The sequence below is a fragment of the Anomaloglossus baeobatrachus genome, chromosome 7, assembly GCF_048569485.1.
Source record: "Anomaloglossus baeobatrachus isolate aAnoBae1 chromosome 7, aAnoBae1.hap1, whole genome shotgun sequence".
Classification (NCBI taxonomy): domain Eukaryota; kingdom Metazoa; phylum Chordata; class Amphibia; order Anura; family Aromobatidae; genus Anomaloglossus; species Anomaloglossus baeobatrachus.
In genome coordinates, this window is record NC_134359.1 from 276106993 (window position 1) to 276129608 (window position 22616).

At 49.1% G+C, this 22616-nt stretch overlaps 1 protein-coding gene across 1 annotated transcript in view; it reads left to right on the forward strand.

The window, feature by feature from the left end:
- LOC142245471 (uncharacterized) overlaps window positions 1-20518 on the forward strand; it is a 189534-nt gene extending 169016 nt beyond the window's left edge. The window contains exons 5-6 of the mRNA XM_075318197.1: window positions 8307-8329; window positions 15623-20518. Of these exons, the coding sequence (XP_075174312.1) occupies window positions 8307-8329; window positions 15623-17344 (1745 nt within the window). The 3' untranslated portion in view covers window positions 17345-20518. The remainder of the gene's footprint in view (window positions 1-8306; window positions 8330-15622) is intronic.
- The last annotated feature ends 2098 nt before the right edge of the window (window positions 20519-22616 follow it).

Consider the following 22616-nt stretch of genomic DNA (forward strand, 5'->3'; position numbering starts at 1 on the left):
TGCCTAAACCACAGTGACCGTCCACATGTTTGGCATTGTTGTAGTGAGGAGTGCCCGCTTAATTTACAGGGTGCGCGCCTCCAGAAGAACAAGCTGGGTACAATGTACGGGCACTACAATGTACTGGGCACTACAAGGACTTATTTGAAATTTTTAATTCTGCAACATTCACTGTGTTTGACAAACATGGTTGTTTTTTTAAGAGACTAAATCGTCCCAGAGAGGTGTCATATCCAAAAACTATTCACTTGAGGGGATTTCTTATGTTCTGACACTTAGGGGCTCTGCAAATGAAGTCCGCAAACTATTCTAGGAAAATCTGTGCTTCAAAAATCCAATGGTTCTCCTTCCCTCATAAACCCTATGGTGCAGCCAAAAAGTACTGTACAGTCACATGTGGGGTATTGCCACATTCAGGAGAAATTGTGTAACACATAACGGGGCCTTTTTATTTATTCCTCTCGTGAAAATTGGAAATCTGGAGTTAAAACAATATTTTAGTGGTAAAAATGTAATCATTATGTTCTTCACAGCCCAATAGTATACAATTTTGTGACACACCTGTAGGGTCAATATGCTCACTGCAATCCCTGGATGAATTAATTGAGGGGTGCAGTTTATAAAATAGGGTCCCCCTAGTGAGCCCAAAGGAAAAAACACATTTAATTTGCATGGTCCCAGATAGTAAAATTAAGCTAGCCCTGAGCATGTACCTAGTCACAAGATAAGCAGTGACAATTGTGACACATATGTGGCTTCAAAGGTGCCCAAGTGCCGGGCCCGGGATTCCGGGTGTTGATCCAGATCTGGCACTTGAGAAATTTAACAAAAAAAAATAAACGACAAATAAAGAAAATAAAAATGAAGCGAGGGCTTCATACTTACCGAGGCTTTGTTGCGGCTGTTCACTGCTCCCGCGGCCTCTCGTTCACTTACTGGGCCGCTCATTATTGCTCATCCATATGCACGGCTTTCCCCACCCACCGACCGGCCTGGCGTCTGTGATTAGTTGCAATCAGAAGCGGCCCCAGCCTGTGTGACATCGTCTGACTGCAACCAATCCCAAGCGCTGTCTGTGGGTCTACCATGATATACATAAATAAAACAATTGGCGTAGGGTCCCCCCATATTATGATACCCAGCACAGATAACGTCCATGGCAACAGGCTGCAGCCCCCAGCCGTATGCTTTTCTTGGCTGTATATCAAAATAAGAGGAACCGCAAGCGCCTTCTTTTTAATTATTTAACTAAATAATTTAAAAAACGACGTACGGTCCCCCCTCAATTTTGATATCCAGCCATGATAAAGCCTGACAGTTGGGGGCTGGTATTCTTTGATTGAGGAGGCCTATGGTTATTAGGCCACAAAAGAATAGAAGACCCAGCATCACCTAGCACAGGTGCTCAGGAGAAAATGGGAGTACAAAACAAAAAATAAATCCGGCACACTGTATATTTTCCTTAATGTACACGTAATACTTGATGTAAGCACTCAGTGTTGAGCACAGGATAAATGTGAACCGTGCGCAGTACTGCGATCTTTGGGAGGCAGAGTGAACAAATCAACAGCAGTTGAAGAATGGCTTTATTTTTTTACGCCGTTAACCCTGCGGTATAAGTGATTAGGCGGCTTTATTCCTCCAGTCAGCACAATTACAGTGATATCAGGTTTATATTTTTTTTTTTCAGGTTTGGCTACTATCACGAAAAAATGTTGTTTTTTTACAAAATTTTGAAGGCTGTAAATTTTTAAATTTTTTTGCAGAGTTATGTGAGGGCTTGTTTTTGCAGGATGAGTTGGAGTTTCCTTTCTCGCCTTTTCATTGGGGGACACAGACAGTGGGTATTAGGGTATTATGATGTCTCCAGGGAGGCGTGACACTAGATTTGAAAAAGTGTTAGCTCCTCCCCCCACAGCATATACCCTAGCTAGGCAGGAAACTAGCTCAGTTTTTTTCCTAGTGTCAGCAGGGAGGCTGACATGTCTGGTCTGAGCCCTACCAGGGTGCCTTAGGCCAGCTTATTTTTATTTTTATCTTTTATTTTCTATTTTTGATCATGAGGCAATACCAGGGTGCCTTGCCACCCTCGTTCTCCCCCCTTACGGGTAGAGGAAACCTGGCGTGCACAAGCCGTCAGTCTTCCCTCGCGCCCAAGTGGTCAGGTTTGCGTACCCCTCCAGGCTCCCTGGAAGCACCTCACACCAAGGTAGCTCCAGAGGGCTAAGCAGAGCCGAGGACCTGCTTCAGCCTTGAGCCGAAGATGCGTCCCTGAGATCCCCGGACCGACGCGTCTTCAGACGGAGCCAGGAGCAGGTAGGGAGACGACGAGTCCTCTGTCCCCTGCATCCAAACCGCCGCCTGAAAAGGCGCCGGTGGGGCGATGCAGGCCGTGATCCCGAGGAGCCTCATTAATTTGGCCCCCGGCGTCGGCCTGCATTCTTGCAATGCCCCCTCTCACTGCTCTGGAAGCCGCTCCCCCAGTCAGCAGCGGCTCTCCTGATTGGCCGTCACGTTTAGTCCCAGCGCTGGGACCAATCAGCCTCCGGGGGCTGTCTCTCCCCTCCATTCTGCCAGGAACGCTGGACGCCATCTTCCACGTGGGGAGCAGACACGGGTGAGATCGCCTCCTTGGCTCTGCACTTCTACAGCACTATATACCGCTCTGCTCAGCGGTATATTGCTGTCTCTCTAGCGGTGTGTGCCTGCTGGATGGCGGTGTATATCAGCTGTTAGCAGTATATACTGGCTCTGCCTGCAGGTATATGCCGACTGTTTGACAGTATATGCCATTTTGCTATCGGTATATACCAGCTGTGCATAGCAGTCACTTATAATACTGCTAGTGGCTCCTCCTTCATAGTAACAGCGGCATAACCCTATCCGTATAGGGCTGTAGGACTCTGTTGCTGACATGCGTAACCGCAAGGGTGATAAACCTTCCCAGGCGTCCTCTACGGACCTGTATTATGCTTGTACCACCTGTGGACGCTCGTTTTCTAATGGCCGAAGCTATCCACTATGCCGGGGCTGCGATGCCCCTTCTACCGTGTCACAACAGACCCCGTTGCCGGACCAGGAGGCCGTGCAGTCTTTGGATTCTGCTCCGGCCACCGGCCAGGCAGCATCCCCATCTGATGACGTAATTCCTGCATGGGCTCTTCTAATGTCTAAAAGGATAGAGGACCTTGCCGCTCAGATATCCCAGCCTTCCACAGGCTCCCACAGCCTTCCCCCGGCTCAGCTCCCTCAGAGGAGCCCGCCTGCTTCGTCTGGTCCCTCTTCTCCAGAACTTAAAAAGGCTGTTTCCAAAAGGCGCCATTGCGACCTCTACGCCTCATCCGACTCGGACGACGGTCAGTCTGACCGAGGTTCCATGACTTTTAGTAGTCACGATTCTCTTTAGTAGTCACGATTCTCAAGACTTTGACTCTGATTCAGATGTCCTTTCTGAGTCTAGGCATATAGAAGACACACTAATTTCAGCTGTCAATCACTCTCTGTCGATTTCTGATCAGCCTCCGGACCCGACTTCTTAGTCGGCAATCAAGCGGGCCAAGAAGCCTCCTAAGTCCTTTGGCCAGGATTCGGTTTTTCGTCAAATCATATCTAAACGGTGGGATCACCCTGATAGAAGGTTTAATAAAAAACCCTTCACTTCATTCGCTTATCCCTTTCCATCTGAAATGGTTAAGACCTGGTCAGTACCCCCCGTTGTGGATCCGCCAGTATCCAGACTGGCTAAACACACGGTCATGTCTGTTTCAGACAACGCATCTCTCAAGGACTCGTCCGACTGCGCAGTTGATGCTGCGGTCAAATCTATTTTCCTGGCTTCGGGCTCCTCTCTTCGCCCCCTGTTTGCCTTGACATGGGTCGCAAGAGCTATGGGTGTGTGGAGTAAGAACCTGCGCAGGTTGCTTCGCTCTTGTAATATTCCTCCGGAGGCTTTTGAGATCCTTGATTTGTTCTCTCTAGCCTCTAATTATTTGCTTCACGGCTCCCTAGATGCAGCTAGTTTGTCAGCCCTAACGGCAGCCAATGCTGTATTTGCCCGCAGAGTCCTTTTGGCTAAAGATATGGAACGCGGACAGTGCCTCCAAGAAATCCCTGTCCACACTCCCCTTCCATGGCCTTCGCCTCTTTGGAGAATGCTTGGACAAACTCATATCTGAGACGACGGGTGGTATAAGTACCCTTCTACCACAAAAAAGCGGCCTGTATCCATGAATTTTAAAAAAAATCTTCTTGGCGCAGGCAGTCATTTCGGCTCGCTCCCCAAAAGCCGTCAGCCCAAGGATCATCCCAACGCTCAGATCGAGGATCCGGTCCCTCAAGGGGCTCTTCCTGGCGTTCCCACTCCAAGCAACCTAAACCCAAAGGACCTCGCCCTGTACAGGCCCCCTCAGCATGAAGCCAGGAATCCCTCAGATCCGACTCCTGTTGGAGGGCGGCTTCTGCTTTTTCGGGATATCTGGCTAGACCTCACTCACGATGCTTGGGTTCGAGAAATCGTCACCTCAGGTTACAAGGTCGATTTCCATTCCCTGCCGGCCAACAGATTTCTGCGTTCTCGTCTTCCAAAGTCCAAAACGCAAAGCCATGCCTTATTTCAGGCCATAGCCTCTTTACAGAAGGCAAACGTTATCATTCCAGTGCCCCTGGAACAGCGCGGCAAAGGTTTCTATTCAACCCTTTTTGTCGTTCCCAAAAAAGATGTCTCTGTCCGCCCTATCTTGGACCTCAAAAGACTGAACAGATCCGTACGGATTCGGACCTTCTGAATGGAATCATTGAGAGCAGTGCTAGCTGCCATGGAACCGGGAGAATTCCTAGCTTCCATAGACGTTCAAGATGCTTATTTACACATTCCAATATGTGTATCTCATCAACGGTTCCTTTGTTTTGCCGTAGGACACCGTCATTTCCAATTCAGGGCCCTCCCCTTTGGACTGGCCACTGCGCCTCGGGTCTTCACAAAGGTCATGGCGGCCGTCATGTCCATTTTACATCCCAGAGGTGTCCTGGTCGTTCCCTATTTGGACGACCTACTTGTCAAAGGGAGCTCTCTTCAAGTTTGCTCAGAAAGCGTGCAGATTTGCCTAGACACGCTGTCAAGGCTAGGGTGGCTTATCAACTTCAACAAGTCATCCCTCATTCCTCATCAGTGCATCACCTTTTTAGGTATGCTGATAGACACGGCTCAGTCCCGGGTTTTTCTTCCAGACGACAAGAGGTCTTCCCTGATCCGGGCCGCCCAATCTCTCCGCTCCCTTCGGAAAGGGATGAGAGTGTTAGGCAAGATGGTGGCAGTCATGGAAGCTGTGTCTTTTGCCCAATTCCTCCTGCGCCCTCTACAACTGGATCTCCTATCCTCCTGGGACAAGAATCCAGCTTCTCTAGACCGCTCAGTCCGCCTATCTCGGACTGTGCACAGCTCCCTCGTCTGGTGGACTCAAGTCTCATCCCTATCTCAAGGGAAGTCCTTCCGTCTTGTCCACTGGCAAGTAGTCACGACAGATGCCAGCCTGATAGGCTGGGGGGCAGTGTTTCTCCACCACACTGTTCATGGACGCTGGTCTCCTTCCGAGCGCTCCCTGCACATCAACGTTCTAGAGATCAGAGCCATATTTTTGGCCCTTCAGAACTTTCAGCCCTTACTATTGGGCCTCCCTGTTCAGATCCAGTCAGACAATGCCACGGCTGTGGCTTACATCAACCGTCAGGGAGGAACTCGCAGCAGGGCAGCGATGAAAGAAGTATCCAGGATTCTTCTTTGGGCAGAGATGCACATTCCCATTATTTCAGCTGTCCATATTCCGGGGGTAGACAACTGGGCCGCAGACTTTCTCAGCAGGCAAGGTCTAGCGGCAGGGGAATGGTCTCTCCACGACGAAGTGTTCCATCAGATCACTCTTCGTTGGGGACTCCCAGATGTGGACCTCATGGCTTCTCGGATGAACGCCAAAATACATCCCTTCATGTCCCGGTCAAGAGACCCGCTAGCGCTCGGCTCCGACGCTCTAGTCTTTCCGTGGTTGCAGTTTCGCCTAGCCTACATCTTCCCTCCGTTTCCTCTCATTCCGAGAGTAATCAAGAAAATCAAAGCGGAGGGAATGCCGGTGATCCTCGTAGCCCCGGACTGGCCCAGGAGAGCCTGGTACCTAGAGCTTCTCCAACTTCTCAGCGACACTCCCTGGCGTCTCCCCTGTCGCAAGGTCCAATATTCCACTAGAATACAGCACAGCTGCATTTGACGGCGTGGCACTTGAATCGTTGATTCTAGCCAAGTCGGGTCTTTCTTCTAAGGTAGTTCATACCATGCTTAATGCTCGGAAGCCCTCCTCCGCCAGTATCTATCACAGGACCTGGAAGACCTATATTTCCTGGTGTGACCGTCATAATCGGTCGCCCCTTGCTTTTTCAATCCCTAATGTTCTTGCCTTTCTGCAAGACGGTCTGGACTCGGGACTGGCTCTCAGTACCCTTAAGGGACAAGTTTCTGCCTTGTCTATATTTTTCCAGAAGGAGCTGGCTTCTCGTCCTCAGGTCCGTACCTTTCTTCAAGGAGTAGCGCATTTGGTTCCTCCTTATCGCCACCCCTTAGATCCCTGGGATCTGAATCTGGTTCTCGGAGCTCTTCAGCTTCCTCCCTTCGAACCTCTGAGAGAAATCTCTCTTCAACAACTGTCTTGGAAGGTTGCCTTTTTAGTCGCCATTACCTCTATCAGGCGAGTGTCCGAACTGGCGGCCCTTTCCTGTCGCTCACCTTACCTGATATTCCATCACGATAAGGTGGTCCTTCGGCCTTCCCCCACCTTTCTTCCGAAGGTTGTATCTTCTTTCCACTTAAACGAGGACATTGTGTTGCCGTCATTCTGCCCGGCTCCGGTCCACTCCTTTGAAAAAGCCCTTCACACTCTAGATCTCGTCAGGGCTCTGCGGATCTACATTTCCAGAACAGCGCCGTTGCGCAAGTCCGATGCTCACTTCTTCCTCTCAGAAGGACACAAAAGGGGCAACCAGGCTTCTAAATCCACACAGACATACCACTTCTGTCGCCAACATGTGATGAACCACACCTCTCACCCCGCACTGACATCTCTAATATGTCTGGGTCACACGATACGGTCTCGTCACTTCTGTCAACACGTGACATTCCGCAATCCCTGGGGATACGTAGGTTAGCTTGGCAAAGTTTTCCACAGACACCCCTATCCACACAGGCATTGGGAGGGAGAGAGGGTGAGCCACGCAATCTCCGGCGTAGCACCATGCTTGCTCACAACCGTGACAGGCTGGGAGACCCTTTTCACTAGCCCCAGTAAAACAGAGCCCTGCCAGCTCGGTAGAACTGCCACCAGTTCCTCATTAAATATAACCCTGATCCGTTAAAAGGATTATATCGGGCCTGAAGCCTGCCCCCTGGGAGGGTGAGAGTTGATCAATCTTAATATGCAGTAGTAGGGTGTGCTACAAATGTTCTAAATAGGGTGCAGGTACAATATATAATTTAATAATCCGTTTGTTTATTCATTATTCAACCTTTTAGGCATACTATTAGCCATAGGCATATCGAATTGTTAGCACCCCTGCTACATGTGGTTTTAATATGGGTCACTTGGTTCTTGTTATTAATATATTACTATTATTAATAGGTAATATGTTATTACTATTACCTATTTGATATACAGAACCAGGTAAAGCTTGAAAAACAAACATTGCATCATAGTCACAGCCAGGAGTTTAACCCAATACCATGACGTCTCGTATACCACTATATGGCTCCTCCACTCTGCGCTGTGCATATAGCTGTCAGGGAGTGTGTGAGACAAAAGCCACATAATAGCACTGACTCCTGAGCATATCCATAGACATGAGCACAATGTGAGCGTGTCCAGCACTGTCAGGTACAAAAACTCTATTTCCTGCAGATATAGTGGTAATCTGAAGATAACATATAACTTACATTAGTCTGTTTTACTGGAAGAGCTGCTAAAGGGAGAAAATGAAGTTATTTTTTCCCTGTAGCTACTCACTTCTAGTCATAGCGGCAGTGTAGGGAGCTGTAACAGTCATTGAGGCAGTGTAGGGAGCTGTAACAGTCACTGCTCAGAGAATGATGACTGCTACAACCTTCTACTTTTCCTAAAGATTGAAAGCGAGCGACATAGGAAGAATATAACTGATTGATTGTAATGCTCGCTGGTGGGAACGTGGAGTGGACCCACTGGGCCACAGCAAACAGGAAACCTAGAGGGGCTTGACTATGGTTTCTCACCATGTTTTCACCAGAGCCTCTAAAGGTGAGGGTGTTGCATTGCAGGTGGTAACCAGGTCCCACTCGGGAAGAATGGTATTGTGTTAGCTGGCATCATTGGTGTAGACACGGATAGTCACTGATATGGTACGAGCAGCCGGGATGGCTTATGCGGCAGGCATGGCCGATAAGATACGATGCAGCAGCGTGTGATATAGCAGACATGGCTGATGGGTACGATGCAGTAGCGCCCGATATAGCAGACTTTGCCGACATGGTACGATGTAGAAGTAGAAATGTTAGGTACTGAGAACTGGCAACGTATAAACCTCACTGCCCAGTCACCTCCCTTAAGGCGCCCTAAGAGCACTCACAGGAGGCCTGTGTGGCGTGTGCAGAGCCAAGGTCACGACGGTAGGGACCGCGGATGGAGCATCCACTGCTGAGCGACCGGGAAGGTGAGAGCGTCGGCATCCCTGACAAAGGAGGGGGACAGGACAGTGCGGGGACGTTGGTAAGCGCATTACATTAATGATATAGGAAGTTGATCGGGGCTTGTTAGCTTTCATTTTGATATAGCAATGATGGTTTGTTTTCATTCTCTCATACATTTTTATTATTGCAGAACAATTTCTGTTTAAAGATCAAATGCGCTGCCGCAATGATAATTTTTATGTTAGCATAAAATATGCGTTCAGTGAGAAATGATTTATTCTTTGATGTTTGTACTGGGTAATGATTGGGAATGAAGATTAGTAAAATTGATTCTTTGTGCTATCATCACATCATATAAACCAGTTATTCATAGAACATTGCTACATACCTTGCAATTTGTATGGAGATTTTTACTTTTACTTTTTCTTATATTTTGAATCTTCATATTTAGATTAATATAATTTCTCTATCGTTTCATTGGGGGACACAGGACCATGGGTTATGCTGCTGTCACTAGGAGGCTGACACTAAGTAAACATAAAAAAGTTAGCTCCTCCCTAGCAGCATACACCCCGAGCCGGAGGCGGGCTCAGATCAGTTTTTAGCTTAGTGTCGTAGGAGGCTGATGTGGGCCGTCTCGGCCCCCCTCAGCCATGTATTTTTTTGCGCTTTTTTCTTTTATTTCGGCGCCGCTCATCACTCTCATACCTGTCGTCTTCTTCTCTGCAGGTATTCGCTTCACTCATTCTCCGCAGCCCCGTGGGTACCGCTCCCCAGGGTCGCAGGGGCTTGAGACTTCGGGGCCCTCTCCCCCGCCCGTCCCCGTGGTACCACTCCCGGGGGTGCGCGTGTGGGCAGGTTGTTTTGTGGGCACCCCTGATTCGCCCTGAGGTATCACCCCAAAGGGCGTACAGGGGAGTACAGCAGGGATGGATCCTCCGCAGCGTGTGTGATAGGGGGCTGTCTACCTCCATCATGATGTCCACTACCCTGCCTTCAGCACGCTCTCCCCCGGAGCCTTCCTGGACGAGCAGCGCTGTTCACAGGCAGGGCAGGGAGCCCTGCCTGCACCGCATCCATCGCTGAGCCGGCGCCACCGATTGCAGGTAGGATCCGACTTCCCTGCTCTTTCCCCCGGCCCTCTCCATAAATTTAGTCCCCGGCTTCGGCCTAGTTGCTCCTGCGTCCTAGCCACGCCCCCCTGCAGCGCTATTGGCCGCCGGTCGTCTCCCTCTGTACCTTCCACTGCTCTGCCTCCTGGCTGATGGTGGGGGCTGTGAATCCTCCTGGGTTTTTTCGCGCCGGAATCCTGCTCCTCCCCCAGCCTCCTCCAGCGTCCCCTCTCCATTTTAGCCTGCCTCTGGTCTCCTGAGGCTGCAGCACGCCGGCGTTCTGAGTTTTCTGGCCAGCTCATTCCTGGACTCCACTTCTGGACTGGTGGGCAGCACGCAGGACCTGGGTAAGCTCTGCTCCTAAGGAGTAGCCCTCACTAGGTAGCATTCTCTGAGTTTAGGGACGAGTTAACCCTCTCCTGTCTCCTTCCTAGCAGCCACCAGGGAGAGTACCTGTTTGCACCATGCCTAAGGCTAAGCCCACCCAATCCAAGCAGGCCCCCTTTGCACTATTTTTTGCATGCTCCTCCTGCAGCTCCAAATTTTCCCAGGGTCAGGACGCCCCACTATGCTCCGTCTGTTCTACAGACGCGCAGCCTCCGCAGAACTCCGCGGCCGACGTTTCTGATACCGCAGACGCCACAGCGCCATATGCTGCAGGGCCCTGCGTTCCGCCCCCCCCCCCGACTGGCTAGCGTCCCTGTCCCAGTCCGTAGATTCCCTCTCTGAGGCTTCTCGGACCATCGCGCAAGCTCTACGCCTGCTGCCGACGCTCGCCCAGATTCCCGCAGACCCGGCGCAATTGCCTCCGGAGCAGGTGAGCCCCGTTGCAGGGTCCTCCTCTGCTGCTCAGAAACGGACCCGCCAGGTCTCGTCCTCAGACTCTTCCCAGGTTTCACCTTCATCCCCAGGTCCAGACCGTCAGTCCTCCAGGGAGGCTTCTGACTGCTCCGAGGAGGATTCCGATGCGGTACCCCTGCAGGACTCAGAGCAGGCGGCCGATATCCGGCACATGGTAAATAGCCTGATAGAAGCAGTAAACCAGACCTTGAAGGTACAGGTGGACCCAGTCTCCTCCCAGAGCACCCAGATCTCCTTTAAGCGGGTGAAGCGGGCCCAGAACACATTCAGCGGACATCCAGAATTCGCTGAGTTACTGCGCAGCCACAGGCAACAGCCGGACAGGGTATTTACCAGCGGTAAGTCCATCGATTTGCATTATCCCTTTCCTGAGGGTCTTAGAAAGGATTGGGCAGGTTCCCCTGTGGTCGACCCCCCAATCTCCCGCCTGTCTTCTCACACAGTCCTTCCACTCACTAACGGTACGTCTCTCAAAGACCCTACGGACCGTACTATTGACAGGTTGGCCCGTTCCGCCTTCGAGGCAGCGGGCTCATCCCTCTCTCCGGCCTTCGCCTCGGTTTGGGTTGCGAAGGCCCTGATGTCCTGGGCGGACACGCTACGCTGCGGTCTCCGCGCCATTCCTGCCAATCCGGACCTGGTTCCCATCGCCTCGCAGATTTCCCGCGCGGGTGAGTACTTGCTCAATGCAGCCCTGGCGTCTGCAAGTTGCGCGACCCAGGCCGCCAGCAACAATGTGGCCATCCGTCGAGCCCTTTGGCTCCGGTCCTGGAACGCGGATGCGGCATCTAAGAAGTCACTAACTTCCCTGCCCTTCCTAGGGGAGCGTCTCTTTGGAGATAGGCTGGACCAGCTGATCTCCGATGCAACGGGAGGAAAGAGTACATCTCTCCCCCAATTGCGTCCCAAGCGCTTCCAGAATCGGCGCTCCACCGCTCGTTTCCGGCCCTTTCGCAGCTTCAGCTCCAATCCCTGGCCGCGGAAAAGCCGCTCTCCTCCGAGAGACAGGAAGACCCCGTCATTCAAGACCAATCCCGCCTGGCGTTCACGCCCCCGCCAGTCCACGAGATCCTCTTCCGGTTACCGCCGTCGTTCATCCAAGTGACTCGCGGTCGGCGCGCAACAGCGCCAGACTTGTGGGAGGGCGTCTGTCTCGTTTTCAGCATGTGTGGATCCCCCTGACCGCCGATGCCTGGGTCAGAGAGATCATCACATCAGGCTACAAAATAGAATTCGAGGCAAAGCCACCGAGACGTTTTTTCCTATCTCGCCCTCCCGAGTCTACCGCGCGGGCTCGCGCGTTCTTTCACTCCATAGACTCCCTCCTCCGAACCGGAGTCGTGGTACCAGTCCCTCCCGCAGAGCGTTTCAAGGGGTTCTATTCCAACCTTTTCGTGGTCCCCAAAAAGGACGGCTCTGTCCGTCCCGTCCTCGACCTAAAGCTTCTGAACAGGTCGGTGAGACCTCGGCCGTTTCGAATGGAGTCACTCCGGTCCGTCATCGCGTCCATGGAGGTAGGCGAATTCCTGGCATCGCTGGATATTCAAGACGCCTATCTTCACGTCCCGATAGCCACCTCTCACCAACAGTTCCTCCGCTTTGCGATAGCGGAAGATCACTTCCAGTTCACGGCTCTTCCCTTCGGCCTCGCATCCGCACCCAGGGTCTTTACGAAGATCATGGCTGCTGCCATGTCCGTCCTGCATGCCAGGGGTGTCATGGTCATCCCGTACTTGGACGATATGTTGATAAAGGGCTCTTCCTTCGAGGACTGTCGTCTTGGGGTTCAGGTCACGATCGACACCCTTTCACGGTTAGGGTGGCTGATAAATCGGAAGAAGTCCTCTCTGATCCCGGCCCGTCGGATCACCTTTTTAGGCATGGTATTCGATACCATCCAAGGGCGAGTTTTCCTCACACAGGAGAAGATCTCCTCCCTACAACGAGGACTCCGCGCTCTCCGGCGTCAGCGCCAAGTGTCCATCAGGTTCGGCATGCGAGTCCTCGGTCGTATGGTGGCGGCGATGGAAGCGGTACCCTTTGCACAGTTCCATCTCCGACCCCTCCAGCTGGCCTTGCTGAAGAAGTGGGACAGATCTCCCTTTTCTCTGGACCGCAGGTTTCATCTTTCGCCGGAGACCCGCCACTCCCTCCGTTGGTGGCTCAATCAGCGCAACCTCGAATCAGGGAGGTCTTTCCTCCCGCTCCACTGGAAGATAGTGACCACCGACGCCAGTCTTCAGGGCTGGGGAGCAGTGTTTCGACATCACACAGCGCAGGGCCGTTGGTCACCGAGAGAGAGTTGCCTCCAGATCAACATTTTGGAGATAAGAGCCATCCGGCTAGCCTTGCAGCAGTTTCGGCACCTCGTACAGGGTTGCCCGGTCAGGATCCAGTCGGACAATGCGACGGCGGTGGCGTACATCAACCACCAAGGCGGCACAAGAAGTGCCGGGGCGATGCGAGAAGTCAAGAAGATCTTGCACTGGGCCGAATGTCATCACTCCCTGATCTCAGCGGTACACATCCCAGGCGTGGACAATTGGGCGGCGGACTTCCTCAGCAGGGAAGGCCTCGCCTCCGGAGAATGGTCCCTCAACCGGGAAGTCTTCAACCAGATCTGCGACAGATGGGGAGTTCCGGACGTGGACCTAATGGCCTCCCGGTTCAACCGTCAGGTTCCGCAATTTGTAGCACGGTGCCGCGACCGCTTGGCTTTAGGAGTCGACGCCCTCACCCTGTCATGGAGCCAGTTCAGTCTCCCGTACATCTTCCCTCCGCTCCCTCTAATTCCGAGGGTCCTCAAGAAGATCAAGGCGGAAGGGATACCGGTCATCCTAGTGGCTCCGGACTGGCCCAGACGAGCATGGTTCGCGGAACTAACTCAGCTCCTCGCAGACGCTCCGTGGCGCCTTCCAGACCGTCCAGATCTCCTGCAGCAGGGGCCTCTCTTCCATCAGAACTCACAGGTCCTAAATTTGACGGCCTGGCCATTGAATCCTGGGTTCTAGCTAAGGCTGGTTTTTCCTCAAGAGTGATTCAGACAATGATTAGGGCCAGGAAGCCATCTTCATCAAAGATTTACCACCGCACGTGGAAGGTTTTCTTCAGGTGGTGTGAAGAGCAGAATATTTCTTCTCCTCTCGCCTTCTCCCTTCCTTCCCTATTGGCATTCTTGCAGTCAGGCCTAGATGCGGGTCTCTCGCTCGCAACACTAAAGGGCCAGATATCGGCGTTATCAATCCTGTTTCAGAAGCCACTGGCCGCTCGTTCACAGGTTAAGACCTTCATCCAGGGAGTTGCCCACCTGGCACCGCCGTACCGGCGGCCTCTAGAACCGTGGGACCTTAATCTAGTCCTAGGGTCACTTCAGGGCTCCCCATTCGAGCCCTTGCGAGAATCTTCCCTTTCTCACCTGTCATGGAAGGTGGTGTTTCTTGTTGCCATCACTTCTATTCGCAGGACGTCAGAGCTGGCAGCTCTCTCTTGTCGTTCCCCCTTTTTGATTTTTCACCAGGACAAAGCGGTGCTCCGGCCAGATCCCGCTTTTCTCCCAAAGGTGGTCTCCCCGTTCCATCTTAACGAGGAAATCGTCCTTCCGTCCTTCTGTCCTGGCCCCTCTCACAGCTTGGAGAGGTCCTTGCACACCCTGGACCTAGTGCGTGCACTTAGAATTTATGTCTCCAGAACCGCGCCGTTCCGTAAGTCAGATGGTCTGTTTGTTCTCCCTTCTGGTCCCAAGAAGGGTGAATCGGCATCCAAGGCCACAATTGCCAGATGGATCCGTTCCGCCATATCAGAGGCCTATCGGATTCGGGACAAGTCTCCGCCGCGGGGGGTAAAGGCGCACTCTACCCGCGCAGTGGGAGCCTCTTGGGCGATTAGGCATCAGGCGTCGGCCGACCAGGTCTGCAAGGCCGCCACCTGGTCTAGCCTGCACACCTTTACTAGGTTCTACCAGGTTCACACCCAAGCATCGGCAGATGCTATTTTTGGGAGAAAGGTCTTGCAGGCAGCAGTTGCACACCTGTAATAGGGTGGCAGCATTCAATTATAGTGCAAGCCCGCCGAGGGAGGTTGTTGTTTTTCTTCCTCTGCGGGTTTTTCGGTATTCCCACCCAGGGACTGCTTTTGGACGTCCCATGGTCCTGTGTCCCCCAATGAAACGATAGAGAAAGTAGGATTTTTGTGTACTCACCGTAAAATCTCTTTCTCTGAGTCTTCATTGGGGGACACAGCACCCACCCTGCTTGGTTTTTTGGTTGATTCAATTGCATTTGCCGGCTATTTTGTCAGTGGTCTTATGTTCATAGACTTCTTGTTTGCACGGCTGCATTGTTTTAGTTACAACTTGTGTTTATGTATGGTGATTCTGGTACTCCTCCTACTGCTTGTGCACCAACTGATCTGAGCCCGCCTCCGGCTCGGGGTGTATGCTGCTAGGGAGGAGCTAACTTTTTTATGTTTACTTAGTGTCAGCCTCCTAGTGACAGCAGCATAACCCATGGTCCTGTGTCCCCCAATGAAGACTCAGAGAAAGAGATTTTACGGTGAGTACACAAAAATCCTACTTTTTAAGTTTATTTTGTTAAAAAATAAATCAGTTTTCTTCTTGGCAGATGACTGTACCAGCAGCCCTGAAGGACAACCGATAGCTCCAGATTTTAAAGCAGAAGATTGTAGCATCACACAAGATACAAATGAAGATCATGGCAACATCACAGATGTACACTTATCACAGACTGTTAAACAAAATAAGAGTCACAGAAGAAGTGTGAAAAATAAAAGCACGCCCACTAAGAAAAAAACATTTTCTTGCTCAGAATATAGGAAATGCTTTGCTCAGAAATCAAATTTTGTTGTAAACGAGAGATTCCACACTGAAAGGAATCCATTTTCATGTTCAGAATGTGGGAAATGTTTTACTTATAAATCACTACTTGTTAAACATGAGAGATCCCACACTGGAGAGAAACCATTTTCATGTTCAGAATGTGGGAAATGTTTTACTACAAAGTCTTATCTTGTTTCACATGAAAGAATTCACACAGGAGAGAAGACATTTTCATGTTCAGAATGTGAGAAAAGTTTTACTATGAAGTGTTATCTTGTTATACATGAGAGAATTCACACAGGAGAGAAGCCATTTTCATGTTCAGAATGTGGGAAATGTTTTATTAACAAAGCTAATCTTCTTTCCCATGAGAGAATTCACACAGGGGAGAAGACATTTTCATGTTCAGAATGTGAGAAAAGTTTTACTATGAAAAGTAATCTTGTTATACATGAGAGAATTCACACAGGAGAGAAACCATTTTCATGTTCAGAATGTGGGAAATGTTTTACTACAAAATTTTATCTTGTTTCCCATGAGAGAATTCACACAGGGGAGAAGCCATTTTCTTGCTCAGAATGTGGGAAATGTTTTAAACAGAAATCTCATCTTCTCACACATGAGAAAATTCACATAGGGGAGAAGCTATTTTCATGTTCAGAATGTGGGAAATGTTTTACTACAAAATCTTATCTTGTTTTACATGAAAGAAGTCACACAGGAGAGAAGACATTTTCATGTTCAGAATGTGAGAAAAGTTTTACTATGAAAAGTAATCTTGTTATACATGAGAGAATTCACACAGGAGAGAAGACATTTTCATGTTCAGAATGTGAGAAAAGTTTTACTATGAAAAGTAATCTTGTTACACATGAGAAAATTCACACAGGAGAGAAACCATTTTCATGTTCAGAATGTGGGAAATGTTTTCCTTATAAATCACTACTTGTTATACATGAGACATCCCACACTGGAGAGAAACCATTTTCATGTTCAGAATGTGGGAAATGTTTTACTTATAAATCACTACTTGTTAAACATGAGAGATCCCACACTGGAGAGAAACCATTTTCATGTTCAGAATGTGGGAAATGTTTTACTACAAAATCTTATCTTGTTTTACATGAAAGAAGTCACACAGGAGAGAAGACATTTTCATGTTCAGAATGTGAGAAAAGTTTTACTATGAAAAGTAATCTTGTTATACATGAGAGAATTCACACAGGAGAGAAACCATTTTCATGTTCAGAATGTGGGAAATGTTTTATTAACAAAGCTAATCTTCTTTCACATGAGAGAATTCACACAGGAGAGAAGCCATTTTCATGTTCAGAATGTGGGAAATGTTTTATTAACAAAGCTAATCTTCTTTCCCATGAGAGAATTCACACAGGGGAGAAGCCATTTTCTTGCTCAGAATGTGGGAAATGTTTTAAACAGAAATCTCATCTTCTCACACATGAGAAAATTCACATAGGGGAGAAGCTATTTTCATGTTCAGAATGTGGGAAATGTTTTACTACAAAATCTTATCTTGTTTTACATGAAAGAAGTCACACAGGAGAGAAGACATTTTCATGTTCAGAATGTGAGAAACGTTTTACTATGAAAAGTAATCTTGTTATACATGAGAGAATTCACACAGGAGAGAAGCCATTTTCATGTTCAGAATGTGGGAAATTTTTTACTAGTAAATCTGAACTTGGTATACATGAAAGAATTCACACAGGAGAGAAGCCATTTTCATGTTCACTATGTGGAAAATGTTTTACATATAAAAGAATGCTAGTTAAACATGAGCTTATTCACACAGAAAAGAAGCCATTTTCATGCTCCGAATGAAATAAAAAATAAATAGGACATTCAGAAGTTCGTCAGTTCAAAGACGGGCAACTAGACTTCTACAAGGAATGGAAGGCCTCCCATATGATGAGAGGTTGAAAAAGTTAGATATGTTTAGCTTAGAAAAAAACGTATCAGAGGAGATCTCATTTATGTGTGTAAATACATGTGTGGTCAATATAAAGGACTGACACATAACTTATTACTTCCAAAGACAATACTAATGACCAGGGGGCATACACTGCAAGTGGAAGAAAAGTGTTTCCGGCAGCTAAATAGGAAAGGGTTCTTTACAGTTAGAGCAGTCAGACTGTGGAATGCCCTACCACAAGAGGTAATAATGGTAGATAATATAAAGGCTTTTAAAAAAAAGGCTGGATAATGTCCTCAGTACACATGACATTGTTTGTTATAAATGACTTAGGGACAAAATGTAGAACTGGTGGAGGAAGGTTAAACTAGATGGACTTAGGTCTTTTTTCAATTTATGTAATATGGGAAATGTTTTACGGCGAAATCATCTCTTGTTAGACATCAGAGAAATTACACAGGGGAGAAGCAATTTTCATGTTCTGAATGTGAAATGTTTTAATACGAACACTCAACTTACTGTACATGAGAATATTCACACAGGAGATTAGCCATTTTCTTGCTCAGAATGTGGGAAATTATTTGTTAGGAAATTTTATATTGTTAATCATGAGATACTTCACAGAGCAGAGAAGCCATTTTCATGTTTAAAATGTGGGAAAGGTTTTATTAGGAAATCACAGCTTGTTAGACATCAGAGAACTCACACTGGGAAGAAGCCAATTTAATCCCAAGTGACCAAGCAAAATTTTTCAAATCTGAAGTGTTACTTTTTTTGTGGTAGTAACAATGGAATTTTTCAACATATCCCAGTCAACTGAGAATGGTTTTGTTACGGTTCAGGGTTCCCCTGGGCCTCGAGCTGATACGGCCCCGTCTTTGTCTCCTGCATTGGGGTCGGCCATCTCCGCAGCGCAACCTGTCCGTCGCTTGAGGCATCTGGCTGAGAGGCGTCAGGTAGCTAGGACCATACGTCATTCTGAGCCTAAGTGCCCGGTTAGCCCTACCGCGCATGCGTGAGTTCCCGCAACTTCTCCAGGCACTAGGTGCGGCATTCCCGCTACCGCGCTTGCGCGTGACGTCATCAATGACAAGGTGGCTGCTGATTGGTGGTCATGGGCGTCTCTGGTGATGTGGCGGCCACTGATTGGCCATCAGTGACGTGGCGGTCGCTGATTGGTCCCCATGATGTCAGCAGTGACGTGGCGGCCATTGTATGGCTGCAACCGGTGCCATTGCTACATGGCATTTGGCTTGGGGCAGGGCTTAGGCCATAAAAGACGTTAGGCCATGCCCATTGGCGTGCGAGCGTCATTTGCATTGTGTGTGTGGCTCAGTCAGCAGGCTGAGTTGTGAGAGGCCATTGCACCAAACTATTCTATAGTCTGCAGTGCCTGTGGTAAACTAGTGTGGGTGTTTTTGTGCCTGGTGTACCGTGCACAGTTAACGCTAGTGTCAGCGCTTAGGCGCAGAGGTCCCGCTGCATCTGTCTGTGTGGGTGACCAGCAGTAAGCTGTCGGTACCTAGGGGCACGGCAGATAGGTTGGGGCAGTGCCAGCAGTAGGCTGGTGCTGTTAGTGAGCTGCCTAGGTAGAAACAGCGTAGGGCTGGTAGTGCACCGGCGGCAACCGGGTTCAGCAAGGCGGTTGCTCCGCAGTGGGAACCGGTTGCTCAGTCAGGATAGCTGTGCTGTAACAGGGCACATCTCGTGTGCTGTGGTGTGAAGCAACACCACTGATTCCTTTTATATATACAGTAGCTGCCTGTGCTGTAACAGAGCATATCTCGTGTGCAGTGGTGTGAAGCTAATACCACCGGTTCCTCATATATATATCTCTGTAGTTGTTGTGTCTGTATACCTGTCTCCTAGTGGCTTTGTCATCTGCCCAGAGGATCTCGGGTGGCGATTGGGCTGTCATTAGTTTCGCCCCTATCGTCCCCAACCGTAACAGGTTTTTTGTACTTTATGTTTGTAATAAATTTAAATTAATATGTTTTGCTTTTATTTAAAAAATTTGACAAAAAAACTTTGAAATATTCAAACTTTGGGTATACCCGTCCCGTACACCAAGGAGCTATACTGTACAACAAAAATTAAGTAACATTTCCCTTATGTCAACTATGTCAGCATAATGCTTTACTTTATCACAAAGGTTAACATTTTAGCAGAAAGTTTTCATTATTTTAGGATAATTTACAAAACTTATTCTTTTAGGGACCTGTTCAGTTTTGAAGTGACTTTGAGGGGCCTTTATATTGGAAATTCTCCTGAAGGGATATCATTTTAAAAATAGCACCCCACAAAAGTATACAAAACTGGTTAAATAATGTTTGTTATACCTTTAGATGCTTCATAAGAAATAATGTAGAATGGAATGAAAAATTGTAGCACTATCATACTGTGTGTATTTAGGGAGGCCACGACCCTCTATACATATCACATAGGTCCAAGGTCGGTCTGGCCCACCCGGGTAGCGGAGGATACCCCGGTAGGCCCCGGGCCCTCAGTGTCCCCCTCCCCCCACGTGTGTTATATAGTGCGAGGCGTCTGTACAGGGCCGTGGGGCCGCCTGTTTCTCAGGGCTGGCCTTTATTGGTGGGCAGACTGGGCAGCTCATCCAGGGCCCCCACGCTCTTAGGGGCCCCCAGCCTTTCAATCATAAACTTCAGTGATCGTACCAGTTCTGTACGATCACTGAAGCTTCTGCAGTTGCAGGACCTTTAGTGACATCACGTGTGTCATGTGACTCACCAAAGGTCCTAGCGGTGCACTGCAGGAGTCCCCAGGCCTGCACCGATGAGGTGTGCAGGACTTGGAGACCGCGCCGGTATTCAAATGTATGCGCGTCTTTCAGGCGTGCATACATTTGTACAGTGCGGCCGGTGACAGGAGGCAGAGCAGCGCTGCTCAGCCACTCACCGCGATGGGACGTCATCACCGGGGCTACAGAGGAGGAGGACGCCACAGGACTGAGGCAGAGGAGTGCGCCTCAATCCTGCACCGACATCATCACTAGGGCCACAGCTGCAAGGAGGAAGAGGAGGACGCGCAGGCACAGGTAAGCGTTCCAAATAAAAAAAACCAAAGATGTACAATAATTTTACATGAGGGGCTGTGGTGGGGGAGGGGCAGTGTTATTTTACAAGGGGCATTAAGAAGCGGTGGGGGACTTTATGGAGCATATGATGGGTAAGTGCCGGACATTATAGGGCAGTGGGAGACATTATAGGACAGTGGGGGACATTTTAGGGCAGTGGGGGACATTATAGGTCAGTGAGTGACATTATAAGGCAGTGGGGGACATACTAAGGAATTGGGGGACATTATAGGGCAGTGGGGGACATTATAAGGCAGTGGGGGACATACTAAGGCAGTGGGGGACATTATAGGGCAGTTGGGAACATTATAAGGTAGTGGTGGACATTATAGGTCAGTGGGGGACATACTAAGGCAGTGGGGGACATACTAAGGCAGTGGGGGACATTATAGGGCAGTGGGGGACACTATAGGGCAGTGGGGGATACTATAGTGCAGTGGGGGACATTATAGGGCAGTGGGTGACTTTATAAGGCAGTAGGGGACATAAGAGAACAGTGGGGGACATTATGAGGCATTAAGGATTGTGGAAGTCAGCATAGTATAATGAGGAGTGGGGGGATGGGGGAATTTATACAGGGATTTAGTATGGGGGAGATATTATAGAAAGGGCAAATTTTTGGGGGACATTATGGAAAGGGGCACATTGTGGGGCTATTTTGGAGAGGAGCAGTGTGTGGGGGGATATTTTGTGCAGGAAGCAATTAACAACCCCTTCTCATTCCACTTGTTTCCCCAGACATTATTAAATAAAAGGGGCCAGGATGAGGGACATACATTATTGGTTTATGGTGGCACGTGGGGCATAATTACTGTAGGGGCAAATTAGGGGACATTGTTACTTATAAAATATAAGTTAATTTTGAGGATACTGTCTAAGGCCTCTGCCACATTCACGTGAAAATCACGCACGTGCCGAGAGACACGTATTTCCCCTGCGTGTTGCGTGCAGGTAAGTACGTGTCTCTGGTACGTGCGGGACACGTGTGTTCTACGTGTGCTATCCGCGATAGCACACGTAGAACCGGTAATTAACATACTCACCTGGTCCTTCCTGATGTCCGCGGTGCTGTCCATGGTGCTGATCCTCAGTCTCCAGCCCTCCTGTCTTCCCGCTGCTGCTGTGCAGGCAGTGAAGTGAATATTCAATGAGAATAATGAGTGGCGGTCAGCAGCAAGAGGCAGCAGCAGCAGAGACAGGAGGGCTGGAGAAGGTGAGTTTATTTATTTATTTTTTTTTTCACTGACACGTGTGTTTTCGCCGGCGCGTGTGGCACGGGACCGCATCCACACTACACCCGTGTGGTACGGGTGCGGGCCGTGTGACACCCGTGCTGCGGGAGAAAACACTGACATGTCAGCGCTTTGAAAAACGCACACACGTACAAACGCACACGGACACACGTTCCGTGTGGTTTTACGTGTGTGTGCATGCTACAATAGGGTAGCATTGGTTAACGTGTCTCCGTGCCGCTGGTACGTCTAAAAAATGACAAACACGTGCCGGCGGCACAGATGTGTGTCACAGGCCTAAAATGGGGGAACAAGAGTCTGACATAGTGTAGAAATTGGGGAAATAGTGAGGAATGTGCTCTGGGAGTGATCGGCTATAGGTGACTGCTATTTTCAGTAGTGTCGCGTCATGGCAGGAAGAAGTTATGGCGGTCAGCGCCGGATGAAGATGAATAACTGCAACTAGAGACGTCACTGGTAAGTCAGTGTATTCCATGTACACACACATACTATACACAGGAGCTCTGTATACAGTGTATAATGTCACTGGTGATCACTGTATTACCTGTTCACTATATACAGAGCTCCTGTGTATAATGGCACTGATGGTAATATTAGTGTTCTAGTTTTCATGATCATTATTGTAGTATTATATGTCCTTGTGTGGTAGTAATATGTTCTCTAGTCATGTTGTGCTGATATTTGTCTCATGTGTGGTGTTATTTGGTCATTATGTGGTGTGGTTATAGTGTCACGGTATTTCTCCCTTGTATGTGGTTGTATTTGGTCACTATGGGGTCTGATTATGATCCGGCTGTATTACTCTCTTGTATGTAGTATTATATGGTCATT